At 34.7% G+C, this 15,576-nt stretch overlaps 2 protein-coding genes across 4 annotated transcripts; both read right to left on the bottom strand.

Moving 5' to 3' along the window:
- Nucleotides 1-204: 204 nt before the first annotated feature.
- On the bottom strand, nucleotides 205-1,659 carry LOC110410976 (uncharacterized). The gene is made up of 2 exons (XM_021420949.2): nucleotides 1,356-1,659; nucleotides 205-1,258 (listed from the first exon to the last, which is right to left on the bottom strand). Exons 1-2 carry the CDS (start codon nucleotides 1,465-1,467, stop codon nucleotides 306-308), a joined length of 1,065 nt encoding a protein of 354 aa, XP_021276624.1. The 5' UTR covers nucleotides 1,468-1,659; the 3' UTR covers nucleotides 205-305.
- Nucleotides 1,660-1,847: 188 nt separating this feature from the next.
- Nucleotides 1,848-9,766, bottom strand: LOC110410958 (Zinc finger C-x8-C-x5-C-x3-H type family protein). Of its 3 annotated transcripts, none has more exons than XM_021420920.2 (12): nucleotides 9,580-9,766; nucleotides 9,158-9,458; nucleotides 7,326-7,436; nucleotides 6,995-7,028; nucleotides 5,931-6,072; nucleotides 5,766-5,822; nucleotides 4,860-4,957; nucleotides 4,680-4,751; nucleotides 4,308-4,525; nucleotides 3,165-3,355; nucleotides 2,374-2,541; nucleotides 1,848-2,091 (listed from the first exon to the last, which is right to left on the bottom strand). In XM_021420920.2, exons 2-12 carry the CDS (start codon nucleotides 9,282-9,284, stop codon nucleotides 2,017-2,019), a joined length of 1,293 nt encoding a protein of 430 aa, XP_021276595.1. In that variant the 5' UTR covers nucleotides 9,285-9,458; nucleotides 9,580-9,766; the 3' UTR covers nucleotides 1,848-2,016. The 3 variants fall into 3 exon arrangements, with proteins under 3 accessions (XP_021276595.1, XP_021276604.1, XP_021276612.1); XM_021420929.2 differs by lacking the exon at nucleotides 9,580-9,766 and adding an exon at nucleotides 7,547-8,187 and having other exon boundaries at nucleotides 9,158-9,296; XM_021420937.2 differs by lacking the exon at nucleotides 9,580-9,766 and adding an exon at nucleotides 7,547-7,659 and having other exon boundaries at nucleotides 9,158-9,276.
- Between the last annotated feature and the right edge of the window lie 5,810 nt (nucleotides 9,767-15,576).

Raw genomic sequence — 15,576 nt, 5'->3', positions numbered from 1 at the left:
TCAATTATGCTTGTTCACTTAATGGACACAGACGAAGAACAATTATTATGGAAAAACTTTACATTTTCGAAGTTCTTTCCAAGCAAGGGCAGACCAGTGCCTATCCCATGCCTAGCTAGCTTGGAAGGATAATACATTCAACTTTCACCCAGATAAGCATCCGTATCCCTATGAAAACTTTATTGAAATTGAAGAGAAAAAAAATCAAATTAAGATCTTTAAGGAATAATGGTATATAAAAATGTAACACAGATTCCTTCAAAGTACATGGATGCATTGATCAGAGACCCTTTATCTACGTAGCACTAGCCCTTGGATTTTCCAGATGAGCGATAGGCGTAGGTGATGTAAGCCCCAAGTGCTACAATCACCAAAACAGAGACCCCTATATTAATCAGCATCTGCCTGTCTTCGTAATCCTCCGTGGCAAGCCTCTTTACGCTCTTCATTAGTGTGTCCATACCTTTCATTTCCTTGGCTTTTGCCATGAAGCTACCACCCTCCTTGGCCTTCCCTTCCACCACACCAGCGCCTTTGTTATCTTTCTTCTTTTTCTCCGGAAGCTTCGGAATATGGCTTCCGGACATGGCAGAATCTTTCTTTTCTTTGGCCACGGTCCCTAACCCAACTTTACTTTCCCCCGTTTTCTCAACGATTTCAGCTGTAGAGCCTGCAGCACTCTTTTCTTCGGGCTGCTTTGTGGTAGTTGCAGTCGGAGCAACTTTCTTTTGTGTTTCTTCTTGTTGCTTTGAAGGCTGCAAAGCATCAACCTTCTTCCCATTAGCCTGTCTTTCACCCAGAGTGGATGGACTCGGAGCAGCTCTTGAAGGAGTAATTTTAGTGCCCTTAGGTGTTTTAGGCTCGGTTATGGCTTTTTGAGGGGTTTGGGGAGGCGGTAATTTTTCGTCTCTTGGTTTTTCAAAACCAGATGTTGAAGGTGAAGCAGGTTTGGGAGCAGTAGTTTCTTTTGGGTGCTTCATGGCCTTTTGGTCCCTGGTGGCCTTTGGAGGTGTAGTTTCGTTGGTGGGTTTTGCATCGTCTACTGAACTGGGTTGAGTAATTGTCTGCTTTGGCATTGTGATGGTAAGAACGCCATTCCGAAAACTACCTTGAATTTTACCTACGACACAGTTTTGTGGAACAGGCAAAGATTGGTTGACACGACTTCGTTTGTTCTTCTCGAGTGATCGTTCTCCCTGCAATTTGATCGTACGGGAGGAGTCAACATAGGTGACGACAATTTGCTCCTTCTCAAAACCTGTAAAATGGAAAACAAAGACAAATAAATCACACCGGAAAGCTTGTTTCCCTGTAAAAATTACTCAATACAAAATAACATGTTTCAGAGAACAAACCTGGAAGATGAACAAGTAGAATATTTGCTCCTTGCTCTTCCTTCTGTTCCCATATGGGTTGGAAATCCTCATAAACAGTAGCAGATACGTTAGTTCGTGTTCTCCCAGCCATTTTGTCTCTAGCTTGTTCGGTTTGTTTACTACGTAGGAACTGATGCTTTGGGATTTTCGAATTGATGCCTTTGGATGGAAATGTGATTCTTCGCGTACGATTTCTACATATTTATATGGCATAACAGCACCATTTTTCTTAATCGCCACAGTATTCTTTGTCGACCGCTTTGGTTTTGTGGTGTTATAAGGGCTTCAATTTCCTCTGACATAGTCTTAAGTGTTACTTGTTTTATAAATAACGTACAAGTTCTTTGTTTGCCCTAAAATTAATACTAGGAATCATGCCGACTCCACCCAATTCCTTAACAGCTCAAGTTATTTGATTTTAAATTCTATCAAGCTCATGCCTTCCCATGAAATTGGATAAAAGAACAAAAGAAAAAGCAAAAGCAAAAGCAAATCGCAGCTTTAACATAATTCAGAGACATATATATACACATTGACATCGGAACTCGAAAATATCTGGTTCCACCGAGTCTGAAGTGAACCTAATAGGAAAGATACCAGCCAGCAATATAGTATAAATCTACAGCAACCACTTCATATATCAAAGGATATCCACATGCACCATTGCTTCCTCCAGTCCCTCGTCAACATCTACATTCTGATCTTTATCCTCATACTGCATGTCACAGGCATCCAAGAATAAAAAATAAAAAACAACAATAACAATAACTCGAGGTTCTTAATGAGAACAAATATCAAGAGTGACACTATCAGATTAAGGCTTAAAGCAGAATTCCTGTACTCCAGTTAACATGGAACTTTGCAGAAAATGGGGGTTAAAATTGTCAATTACCCAAAAAAAAAAATGAGGAAGATTATGATAACAAGAGTAAAATATTAAGCAAGTGGTGTATAATCCATTGGCAACATAGGCTATGCGCAATAAAATTTAACTCACCTCTGAAAAACTATTTTGGAGGATTGGTGGAGGCAGGGGAAGTAAAAATGGCAAACCTGAGACCTCGACGTTCTCCTCCTCGTCAATTTCCAATGCTTCATCATCATCAGCTGCATTAGCAGCCATGCCTGTTAAAGGCAATGAAAGACCAGCATGTGCACTCTTCAACTGCAAAATTACATTGCAAAGGGTCAAAACTCTTTACTTAAATAGGTTCCTATCAGTGCCCCCCTCCCTGCATTCATCCACATGCATAAGCAGGAGCATTTGCATACACATGTTGTAATGTAAAAATAGGGTGCAGTTCCTTCATTATGCAATTTTCTACTTGGTCTGACAGACAGATTAGAGCAAAATAATTGGTTTCAGAAATAGATGAAGTTCCCAAAGATTCTAGGCAAAATGCTAATCCTTCTCAAGAGGGAAAACGTGGAGTTCTAAGAATGAGAGATATTCACACTGATTTATCTTGTAAGAGAACAGTAAAATTATTCCAGCCAAAAATTTATTGTTACGAATTAAATGCAACCAACAAGTTAATAGCTAAATTTGAATGTGTCTTCCTCTCTTTTAGCAGTTTTTTGCACTCTTATCCTTTATTGTTTACCATATACTTCCCCTAACAAAGGCAATATTAAATTCATAATTCAGGCATCTGTCAGACAGGTTTTAACCGTGCAGCTAAGACTGCATTTAAGCAGACACCTTGTAAGAAGATAAAAAAGGAAAAGAAACATTGTGATTATTCCCTGCCGCGTACATAGATAAATAGCTGAATAGGAGAAGAGCACCTTATCTTCAATAGATGCGCTAACTGAGACTTTCTTTCCTCTCCTCAGTTTCTCGTTACTAGCCAAGGGCACAAGACTGCTGTTTCCATTGTTCAGTGACCCATTTTCCTTGTCTATATTTGATTGAGTAGGGTGTTCACTCCATCGAGACCGCTTTCCCAATCGGGTAGTTTCTCCCCCATGCCCTTTACCTTAGATTAGAACAGCAATAATACAATAAATGGGTCAGCATAAAAGACACAATGCAAACATAATATGCTACATAAAAACAATGGGAAAATAAATTGATTTTGAAAGGTTTTGGAAAAAGCATGTAATCACTCTATAGTAAAAGATTTAGCAAAACCATCAAGGTCTACTTTAGTTTCTAAAACGTACCAAGAGTTTGGATTCAACATATTAGGAAACCAGCATCACAGAGAAAAATGAAGCAAGGCAATTTTAGGGCTCCTTTCCAATAAGTCCAAATGAGATAAAATCTCCTATAAACTTGAACAGATGTTGGAAAAGAGGCAATAGGTACATGGCTGGTAAATTTGTTGCAACAAATTCTGTAACCCAATACCACAGAATGATATATAGCTTCAACTATTGAGAGGTTAACTGATGCTTTTCTTCATACCAATAACCAATCAAGAGAAAAGGATACTCATGCAATAAATGAGTGTGAAAAAATGATTTTACACAACTGTATTAGATTGAACATTTGACTACTAACGTAATATTGAAAGAACATTGAGCTTATCAGGCATAAGTGATATTCCATCACTTTGAACAAGCTAGCACTTCAAATGCATTGCTCAAAACAACTTCAGCTTAAGAGCAAAACAGTAGTAATAGTGGACTTTTTCCTATGATTTACAGGCCATGTCATCATATAAGTCAGTTAGAGTTCTACATGCACGTGCCTTCCATAACTTCCATGAAGGATATTTACAAGGTCAGCTCACATTAATTTTCAGATAAAAATCCTATTTATATCTCAATTAACATATGAGGCCTACAGGCTATGATCAAAAGTTACAACTGCGATATACACGGAAATAATTAAGTAATACACATTGCAAGGATTAAGAAGAAATTGAATTTTTGTAGATTCTAAATTCCACACAATAATACATGCAGATATATCAAACAAAGTACCATCAGGAATGGGCTCTTCAGTGATTTCCTGGTTGGCACAGAGCCTCTTTTTGCTTGGAGAAAAATTACTCCTCATCTCATTCTGTGGATGAGACATATGATAGCCAGTAGTCTCACCATCACTTACAATGTTGATGTTGGAATTCTCTTCATTACCACTGGTTCCAGAAATATTTAAGCCAAGCTGTTCTCCCAACTTCTCCAATCGAGCTTGAGATCTACAAAATTACATAAAAAACAACTAAACGATATAATCTACCAAACCTCAACAAGCACTACTTCAAATTTCAGAATCAGAAAAATGATATGATGTGTCAATTGCTACTAAGCTAACATATCAGACTAAGACGATATTATAAAATAAAAGCTTACCTCTTCAGTTCTTCTCCTATGTGCGAGCAACGATTGTGTGCTTTGACAAACTTCTTAATTCTTGAAGTAACCCTGAATATTTAAAAGTTCATAGAAAACGGGTAAGAGAGGGATCATCCATCCACAAGGAACAGTTAAGCATAGCATGTCTCTATCATTACAGTCTTGACTTTTGATTACCTTTTACACTCCTCTTTCTCCTTTTCTAATTGAGAACGAAGCTCCTCAATTTGCGAAGTAAGAGTACCCGCTTCTTGAATTTTCTCTTCCACAAAGATCTATGGTAAATCAAGCATCAGATCACACAGCTAAAATCCATCTTTCAAACATGCCAAAGATGAAAAAAAATTATTGATTTTAGAGGGGCGAAGAAAGGCATTATTGTATCAATTAGAAGAAAAAACAGGACAGATCATCTTATGAACATCATTAAATAGCTTAGCTGTTCAACCTGACTATCTGGAGCTGGCTACTGAAATAATTAATAATCAACAAGATTGAATTACTATTCTAGTGGCCTTTTCTTGGTCATGTATGCCCTCTTCTTTTACAAAATACATCGAAGATCTATTTCTCAATAAAACAAATCAATGCCTGCAGAGAAATCTATGTAATTATGTTGATATATCAGGCTTTAACGATATTGACATGCTATAAAAAGTCCAATCTATTACTTTTCAGGAGGCCAAGGAAATGGGGGGTGTTGAGGACAACCATTTGACTAAAACAAGGCAGGGGGCAGAATGAAACAAACAAGCAAAATAAAACTTGATTATTTCAATCCTGCAGTTTCCAGATTCGAAGTACGAGCCAAACAATTTTCCACAGATGAATCATGTCCTTCACAGCACAAACAAATAAAATCTATGTTGCCAAGTTAGAGAACATAAAAGGTTAAAATTAATGAGACGAAGCTTCATTGTCACATATGAAGGTGTATGCCCATTCACATGGATGGATGCAATTGAGCATATGTGTCCACATGCTTACTAGCAAATACCCATCATGACCGCAACCAATAAGCAAAGCAGCTAGGTAAAGATTCACTTTTTTTTTCTCTTGTTAAGTAGGTAAAAATTAACTGACCTCTAATTTGTGCTTGTGACGAATAAGTGTTTTAATATCCAAGCGAACTTCTTTCAACTGCACATGGTTAAAAAAATGTAAAGAAAGGAGAGAGGGGGGGTGTCAAAAGATTGGATAGTGGGAAAACAATAAACCAAAATTAAGTTTAGACCAAAATCATTTAACCTGATCCTCAAGAATATTTTTGGGAGTAGAGGATATGTTTCTCCCTTCTATAACCAGATCTTCAATCTTGTTCGAAATTTTCAAATTTTCAGAAAAATCACTTTGTCCATCCAAGTGTTGTTTCTTCTTTCGGCTTCTGTCACTGCAAAAGGAGACCACAGCATCTTCAACTGAATTAAGTGCAAACAAGAAGACAACAACCATATAAAGGCATATGAGACATGTATAGAACTAGAAACAGATTAGCCATTATACATAGAAAACAAGTGCCAAAAGTCTAGTAGAACTAGGTACAGAGATCCGAATTTAAAATTCTTTCATTACTAAAACTCACCCTACTTCCCTTCCTTCAAATAAGGAGACAAACACTATATATGGGATGACTTGCATGCTTATTTGAATAAAAAAGACCTTGCATCTCAGTGGGCTCCATCTAACTGGCAGATGTAGTTTAACTACTCAACTCACATTTTTCTGCTTTAAGAATATTCTAGAACAATTAGAAACAAGTTCAACCAGCTATAATCACTCAGTTTATATGGCAGACATTAAGTTATGTAACATGATCCTTTTAATGCAAACACTACCAGGACAAGGAAACTCAATATAAGAGCCCCTGAAATTATAAAAATAAAAGGCAGGAGTTTAGATTAATTAATAACAGGGCTACCTATAAGAGCTATAGATATACTAAACCAACAACCGAGCTATGATTTTACACTATAAGCACCAGGAATACCGGCCAAAAATAAAAAAAGAAGTATCAGGTATAGGCTGCAAAGCCTGAAACAAGGTTCCCCATCCACAGCTTTACTGGTTTGCTGTTAGCAATGACCCCAAATCATGATCCAAAATGATATCAGTACCAGACTAAAAACCTATTGATGCTGGCTTTTAGATCAGCTTCCAATTAAATTGCCACGATAAATGAAGCAAGGTGAGTAAAAATAAATCAATAAATCAAAAACTATATATATAAATAAAAGACAACTTTCAAAAAAGCAACTCCTAAATTGGTTTATATAATACCAAATCAGATACCATAGAGGTATATGTTAAATTACCTCCTATTTTCAATGGACCTCATTGTGCTACGTCCTGCAATTTTAAATTCCATCAGAGCATAAAAAGGTCAACCAGAAGGGAAACAGAAGAAAAGAGGCAAAAATTGGAAATATTAATGAAATACAGAGAGAATCAGCAAAACCAACAATAATGGCATATAGCTACTTTTAAATAATTTTTCAGAACTAATCAAACAAATAAGGTAAGATTTATTACATTGACTTCAATTTCATCACTTGTAAGCCAAGAATTAAGAAAAGTGGAGAAGACAAGGGTAAAGCAGGACATAGCAATAGAGAATAATGGGCATGTGAGGATAAAATTTCTGACCTCGTAATATCCGTCGGTCTCTCATATCTCTTCGTGGAGAATAACTTTGCTCTGGAGATAGCTTTCTGTCAAGCTTATCCCTCAAGTCGCCATCTCGATAGTTTCTTTTACCTGGAAGTGACAAAGAAAACTAGTATTGGTAACACAAACCATTTAGCATTATTAAAGTGTTTCCGTTAAAACAAGCACAGGGCCAAGCACAAAACCAGCGTTAAGCTTACCATCACATGGAACAATATGAGAAACATTATAAAGAACAATAATACTGCCTTCTTGCCAATTTCAAGGGGGAGACAAAGAACAGTGTCCTCACATGTGAATAGAAAAGGAAAACCTGTATAGGAGCCTATATCATTGAGATAACTGTCGAATAATAGGACTGGAAAAAAGATAGTCGGCATAGTCCCATATCATCTGATTGTTGAGCATTAAGAAATATATGCATTCTAAATAGAATGCTAGGACAGATTTCTCTCCAAAGCCGTATAAATGACATAATAATAATATCTGATATGCAATAGAAATAGGTCTATTCTGAGAGTGTCCAAACAAAATTGCATTCTTTCTCCATTCAAGAAATCCCTTCACATTGTCATTGAAGGAGAAGCAAAGAATTATGAAAACACGACACGCTCCAGCAATATACAAACTGCAGAACTTTTGACAAATGAAAGTTGACAGTAGCACATCAAATCGGCTTCGCATCTCAATATTTGTAAGAACACATGTTCTGGGAAAACCTATCATGGAACCTTCATGAATGCTGCTTTGTTTCATGGATGCTTAATGACAAACCAATATATAGCTGAGCAGGAAGAATACCAAAACCCGCTCTAAGATTTACCAATCAGCACAATCCTTTCTGAAGAAAGACAATACTAACCCTGTCAGTGGATGCTTTATTTAAGCTGAAACAGCCAGGTTGCTGCATAATCGAAAATAAGTCTCCAGAAGATGCCTAATATAAGTTTAAAAACTGTGTGAACAACTCGGGATTCCACTCACATGAGTACACCAAGTTGATCTGACTGATGCAGAATCAATTATTCGTTACAAAGAATAGGACACCAAGCCCATTAGAATTTAAGATGAGGGAAGCAACAGACATTAAAATGAAATCACTTAAAAAAAGTAACAAAAAACACAAAAGTCAGAAGAAACAGCAATACGAAGCAACAAGCCAATTGGAACACAAAATCAAATTTCGCTTCTCCAGTATGATAGCTTCAAAGTTTATATCAACTAAGGGTGAGGAGAAAAGTAAAACAACCAGAAGTCTAGAACAGTTTCAATGCACCAGCAGGAAGACTCAACAGCAAATTTGTGTGCAGTAATACACAGTAGACTTCATCATCAACCTCCTTTCATAGACATCAAACTCTTTTATTTCCTTGTTCCATTTTCAGATACATACTAAAAGAACTAATAGCCCCAATTGCTCCACACAATGCTGCAATTGCTTTATTTAAGTCAGAAGAAAAATATTACAAAAGTTGCTTACGAAGTTTTCCAACATCCGGAATTTGTGTTTAGTTAAACAAGATTCAGTAAACTTTTGATAATTAATAAAAAATTCACATCTAGCTTGCTATTCTGCTCCACTCGCTCTCTAACAAGTTTCCATAAAGTTAAAAAAAAAAAACACTTAAAAAGAGTTCAAAACAAATTCACACAGGCAAATATGGCGAGAACACAAAAACTAACATTCAAAAGCAAATAAAATTATTGCCACTATGGACAAAGTAACTTAACAAATAATTATAACTGAAACGAGGGGAAACGAGGGGAAACGAGCAAATTAGGGCTAAAAATTCGAAAAGCTAAGCTATTACCGCCGTGAGAACCGGCGAAACGGCGGAGCTCAGCATTTCCGTGCGCAAAGGAGCAACTCTGGCGCGAACAACGTCCTCTCTGATACAATATGCACATCTTCGTTTTGAAAAGCTTCCTTTCCAACATTTTTGAATTTGTTCGAGATATAAAAAATAAGTTAAATAGATGTTCCAAGATTTGAATAATCGCGACTCTTTCACATGGAGGGGCGAAAATGCAAATAGAGTACAAATTAGGTTGAATGTTTCCTAATTATTAAAAATTATTTGCAGCTTGAAATTAAAGCGAACGTCGCAATTCCTGCAAGATTAGTAACAAATAATCGTTAGTTGAACCAAATGACCGTGTGGAGAATGTGGAATTATGTTAGTAACGGTAAACAAATAATACAACTTTCTGAAAAAGATGAAAAAACTCTTACTTTCATTTTATTGCTTCTGGGTTTTTAAACGCCAAAAATACGGTTGAAGTGAGGCAGGTTGCGAAGCTGTGAAGAAGACGAACCCTATCAAGAGAGAGCGAGATCGACGAGTGAGAGTGAGACAGAGGAACGAGCCAGGAGTATTAGGACCTCGCTGACGGACTAGCTGACTTGTTGGAGAAGACTTGGGATTTGGGTGGGTTTTCTACGGGAAAACAAACACAGTGCGAAACTAATATTTTGTTTAGCCCGCAGTTTTTGGGCTAGAGGCCCATTTCTTAAAATTACTAGCATCAGTATTGTGCTGCAAAATACAAAACAATCTGATCCTCTCTGTTTTCTCTTCGAGTTATGAATTTTTTTTTTTTTGGAATAAAGATTTATTGATTAATCAAATGTGGAATACATATTCCCATCTTACCATTCAAGAGCAAAAATGACATCTCTATTAATGGAGAATCATACAAATTAATATCAAAACTTAAATCAAATCTTAAATTAATTATAAAATCAATTACTTTGTTCTTTACTTTATGAACGCGATTTATGTTGACCTCTCAATATCTACTTAACAAGACTTTAATTGCTCTAATCACATCTAGGTTAGAGCAAGGATGTACCGATGAAGTATTAAGAAATTGAACCACTGCCTTATTATCAATCTATAGTTTAACTTTGCCAAAGCCCTGCTCCCAAGCCAATTGGAGACCTTGGAAAACTCCCCACAACTCTGCACGATATACAGAACATGTGCCTAGTTTGCATGCATATCCCACTATCCATGTACCATCTGAGCTTCTCAAGACTCATCTAGCAAACGTAGTCCTAATTCCACTCTTGTACAGCCCAAATGAGTTCATTATTATCCTTTCAACTAGTGGTGGTATCCACCCCACTGGTCTTACTTCTTGTCAATTCAAACCTCCACTTTGTAATGAAAGGGTTATCCATGTATTATAGGTTACCATCGCCATACTTTTGATTATACTCAACTGGTCTTCAATGGAGATTTAACAACCTTCAAAGATAAATAAATTTCTCCATTTCCAAAAATACCAGTAGACTATACCAAAAACAATGTTCCAAAGGACATAAAAAATAGAGAGACTAATCAACCAGTTCTATTCGTCACACAATTTTCACTATTTTATATTTATTGAGAAAGCACAAAGATAGAAATGTTCTTTTCTCTTAAACACACTCCAAGTATTATATATAATTAATTTATACTTTATTCAAATTCAATATAGTTAAAATTTGGAACACAAAAATTTACATAATTTTTTAGGTATAATTTAATAGTGAAAACAAATGTAATCATGTTAATTGTTGCGATTCTGTGTACTAGAATCTTCTTCCTTCTTAATCTATAACTCTCCAAAAAAGTAAGATTCTTAATTAAAAAAAATTCTTAACCTTACTTTTATATATTGATTTTTTTTTTAAAAAAAAAGAGAGATTCATTACCAAACACAAGGAAAAGAATTCCCAATAAAAACAACCATTGAGAGAAAATTGGCAATTACCACCTCGAATACAAAAAATAAGAAAATAAAACAACCACAACACGTCACAATTCACAGAAACCTCTACAACAACTATACAAAGATCAAACACAAACCCAAAAACCAAACATTGACATATACAAAACAAAACAAAACAAAAAGCACATCAAGATTAACGATTATAGATAGAAACGCACAATCACTAGGAACAACCACATACAACCATCAAAACTACAATCAAGACCAGACATCCAACCCCATGCACAACAAGTGTTACGAGATCAATAGAAGCAACAACTAAACCAACAATTGCAACAAACCAATCAAAAGAATGACAATCAGCAGAAAACTAGCACAATGTACCATAAGAGGCAAAGAGCTTAAAGAGCAAAAACAACTTAATCCAGATCAATAAAAGGGAATCATAATTATGGGAAAAACAAGATCAGATCAGACTCTTTATCAACCCATTCCTTAACCAAACAATCTGTAAGCACTTGAGCATTTGGCTCATTGGTTGGTGCATGATTCCCAACTTACAGAGTAAGGTTTAAATCCCCTCTCCCCTAATTATAAAAAGAAACAAAAACAATCTGCAAAATTATTACAAACTCTCGAATAGTACATTATATCTAAGATGCCAACTTTAGACTTTACCTTCTCAATACTTATCAAAATATTATAGAATCTCCACGAAACAACAGTAGACTTTCTAGTCTAACTAACCGCATAGGCAAAATCAATTTCAATAATTCACTCAAGCACACCAATCCAAAAAGAAGTTGGGTCAGCCTTGAGTTACATCATGTTTTGATTTAACAAAAATCATATATTTTCTTAAACTTAATGTCAAGCATTTGAATTTGTCACAAATACATTTTCGGTCTCCTAAGATTACATATTTGTTTAGAAAGCCATGCATCACTAGAAAACACCTTATAAGCTTTCAAACAACACATATTTAGCTAAAAATGCTAAAGTAAACATGCCTTGAGATGTTATTTGAATATAGGTACAAGGCAAGGAGGAAATAACTAGAGAGAAACATCAAAAAGCTAAGGAAACCTCGAGACACAAGTCAAAAGTCGATCCTAAAGAAGCTCAAGTCTATCTAAATGTTTAAATAGTACAAAACTGGAAAGTTTCACAACCATAATCGATTACAGAGGACGCACAATTGACCTTGACAAGTCAAAAGGCAAGAAATGTCAAGATTACACTATTATAGTCGACTATGAAAAAGGTATAGTCGTTCCTAACAAGTCAAAGGTCAAAAAAAGTCCAGATTACACAGCCATAGTCGACTATAGAGGAAGCATAGTTGACTATAGAAGGTCAGATTTGAAAAATACACACTCTTTAGAAGTTGATCAACTAAAGGAAGATTATACTCAACTATATATAAAAGCCATAATTGAGAAATTTGATAAACATAGTTGACCTTAAAAGCATTATAGTCAACCTTCAAGCGTCAACAATGATTGGATTTGATTCAAACTTATGTTTAACAGCTCCAAACCTTGCCCTAACTATAAATAGAAGCATTTGAGGTATTTTGAAGTAAGAAAAAACTTGGACCAAAGTTTCAAACCCCAAAGAGACTACCTACAAGGTCATTTTCACTCTTTTATCGCTTACTTAGACTTCTTTTTCCTTTTAGAGATTTTTTTAGTTGTCTATAAATTTGTTTGCTTATGTTTCTTTTATCTCCCGCTCTTTTGTTTCGCATTTTGTACTGCTTTTGCTCTTCATTGAATGCTAGCTCAATATCAAAACACTACTTTACTCAACTACATATATTTTGTAATAACAACAATAACATCTTTTGTGAAACTTCGCAAAAGCCTTACCTTAATTTTTACTTACAAGCATTATTTTTGGTACCTAAGCTAACAATGATGGTGTAAAATTATAAATTGTCATAAGATTGCTCTATGTTTAGTGTTGATATCTATGTATCTGTGCATTATATTATTACCTTACATTATAATATTTTAAAACTTTCTACTATTGATTATAACATTTTGTAGATGTAATTTTTAATATATGAACTTGCTTTTGTTCTCACTTACAAAAAATTAATAAAATAAAAAATATGATAAATATAATTATTACAATATGTATTATTATATCCGTGTGCAACGTATGGGTACATTTCTAATTAAATTTTAATTGGCTAGGTCTAAAAGGAAACCATTGACAATCATTCTTCGCCTTTCTTGAATTACTTGGCCCTTTAACTAAACTTGGATTTTTAAAAATATCTATAACAGAAATAAAGGAAACCTCCCACTTAAATTTAGCCCACCAAGCAACTCTAGTCTTAACCAAATCAAAAAGTTATGGGTTGTCTCATATCTTTCCATTAAACACCATATCATTACAAAAAAGCCACAAGGATCGCATAATGCCATAAAATGTCGTTTTCCAAAAATTTAAACTATCACAATTAAAAATCAGACCATTCCAAGAATTGAAAAAATCCCAAGCATTATTGGACGACGACCACATAATTCCCCATTCAAGGCACCAGGTATTCCAAAATTTTTAGCTTTCAACATAGTTAAAGGATAGGTGATTAATTGCTTCCTAATTATTTCTACACGAAAGACAAGTAACAGAGTTCCCTAATAGAATGCCTTTTCTCATAAGTTTAGCTTTAATCAATAATCTACCTTGCATTAGGAGCTAGCAAAAAACTTTCACCTTAGGAGGAAAAAAGCCACTCCATATCGATTTCCAAAACGAACTATTGCTATAGTCACCAATACTAACAGCATTGCAAAAGTCCTTAACTTTATATAATCCCTATGTTGAACCTTTCCAAATAACTATGTTCTTTGCATTAAGGTCCAAACAATTTAGGACTAAGCACCGATTTGCCAAAACCGCATAATCGACCGGTGCTAACAATTTTCATTCGGGAACAAGTCGATTTTTCAATGCTAATTGTGATGTCGATTAAAGGCAGCAGTTACCACGATTTTTCAGCTCAATCATTAGTAAGGAACTCTTTCCCTCGACAGTAACCAAATAACTAATCTTTTCTTTTTTAATTATATTTATATGGGAGAAATTACATATTTAACCTTTCTCATTAATTCCCCTGACCCCCATTCCTCTCTACACCACACGTTAATCCTTTATCCTTTCCCATAGTGCAATCATAACCCCCATGCTATCCCTAAGCCTCCCTTGCCTTGCTCAAGTTAGCCGCATAATCAACCGATTATGGTTTGTCACGGTTTGGTCGATTCTCCCATTAGCATCAATCGATGGCAATTGATTCACCCTCCTTGGTCAACTTGCTTGCTTACGACCTCCTCAACTATTTAGAAAAATTTAATAATTTTTTATTCTTTTATTATGTTCAATCAAACTCTTATATTTTTATTTTTAGTCAAACAAGCTCTTATAATTAATAGTTAACTAATTATCATTAGTGAAAATGTCATTTGTTATTTTGTTCCATGTGGTATTGATGTTGCATGATGACATGACATACTGATGTGGTATGATAACATGATCATTTGATATTTTTAATTTTTTATGTCAACGTCACGTAAGTGTAAAATAACAAATGACATTTTGACTAATAACAATTAGTCAATCATTAGTTATAAAAGTATATTTAATCTAAAATAAAAATATAATGATTTGAGTGAATAAAATAAAAGAATAAAAACTTATTTAAATTTTTTTAAAATAGTTTAAGAATTTTCAAGCATTGCACTTTTTTTTTCTCATCTAAAAGAATGATCTTTTCCTAAAAGGAAATCGAAAATCTATTAATTATTTGTAAAGTAAAAAAAATGAAACTGAATAAGAACTTGAAACTATTTCCACGTGTAGCATGATAATAATTGTATCTTATCTAAGCTTTATATATATATGCCCCAAATGCCCAAAATATGCTCCTTTTCTTGTAGAAAATTTTACAATATTTTAAAAAACTTCTTGAACTATTTAAAAAAATTAAAATTTTTTTATTATATTTAATCAAATTTATTTACTTTCATTTTAAGTCAAATAGGCTCTTATAACTAATAGTTGATTAAAAAGGCATTTGGTATATATACAGTAAATAACTTTACAAGGATTTTAATTAACAGGAAGGGCTTTACACCATTTGATATGCTAAGATGTTAAGAATATAACTTTAAATGGATATCAGATTGCAACAGTAGGAAGGGAATGTGATTCCCTCTTATATTGGAAGGAATGTTACTTTCTTATAATCGAAGGAAAGTAAAGTGGACTAAAATGATAAGAAGCCCCTCGAACTGAACTCTCCGGAGAGGAGAAAGGGGTGCCATTAGAATTTGGTGATGGGAGCAAGGAGGAAAGAAAGAAAAAAAAAAGAAAAGAAAAGAAAAAGAACCCGGAGCTCATCGAGAAAGACAATGGGTGTAGCTGTATGGGAAATAAAAAGAAAAAAAATGAAAGAAAGAAAATGGTGGGTTGTGTGGCAACTTAGATGCCCAATATAACT

This window comes from Theobroma umbraticum, unplaced genomic scaffold (genome assembly GCF_002168275.2).
Source record: "Theobroma umbraticum cultivar Fairchild unplaced genomic scaffold, ASM216827v3 scaffold_30.0, whole genome shotgun sequence".
Taxonomy (NCBI): domain Eukaryota; kingdom Viridiplantae; phylum Streptophyta; class Magnoliopsida; order Malvales; family Malvaceae; genus Theobroma; species Theobroma umbraticum.
This window is presented reverse-complemented; position numbering and strand designations above follow the sequence as displayed.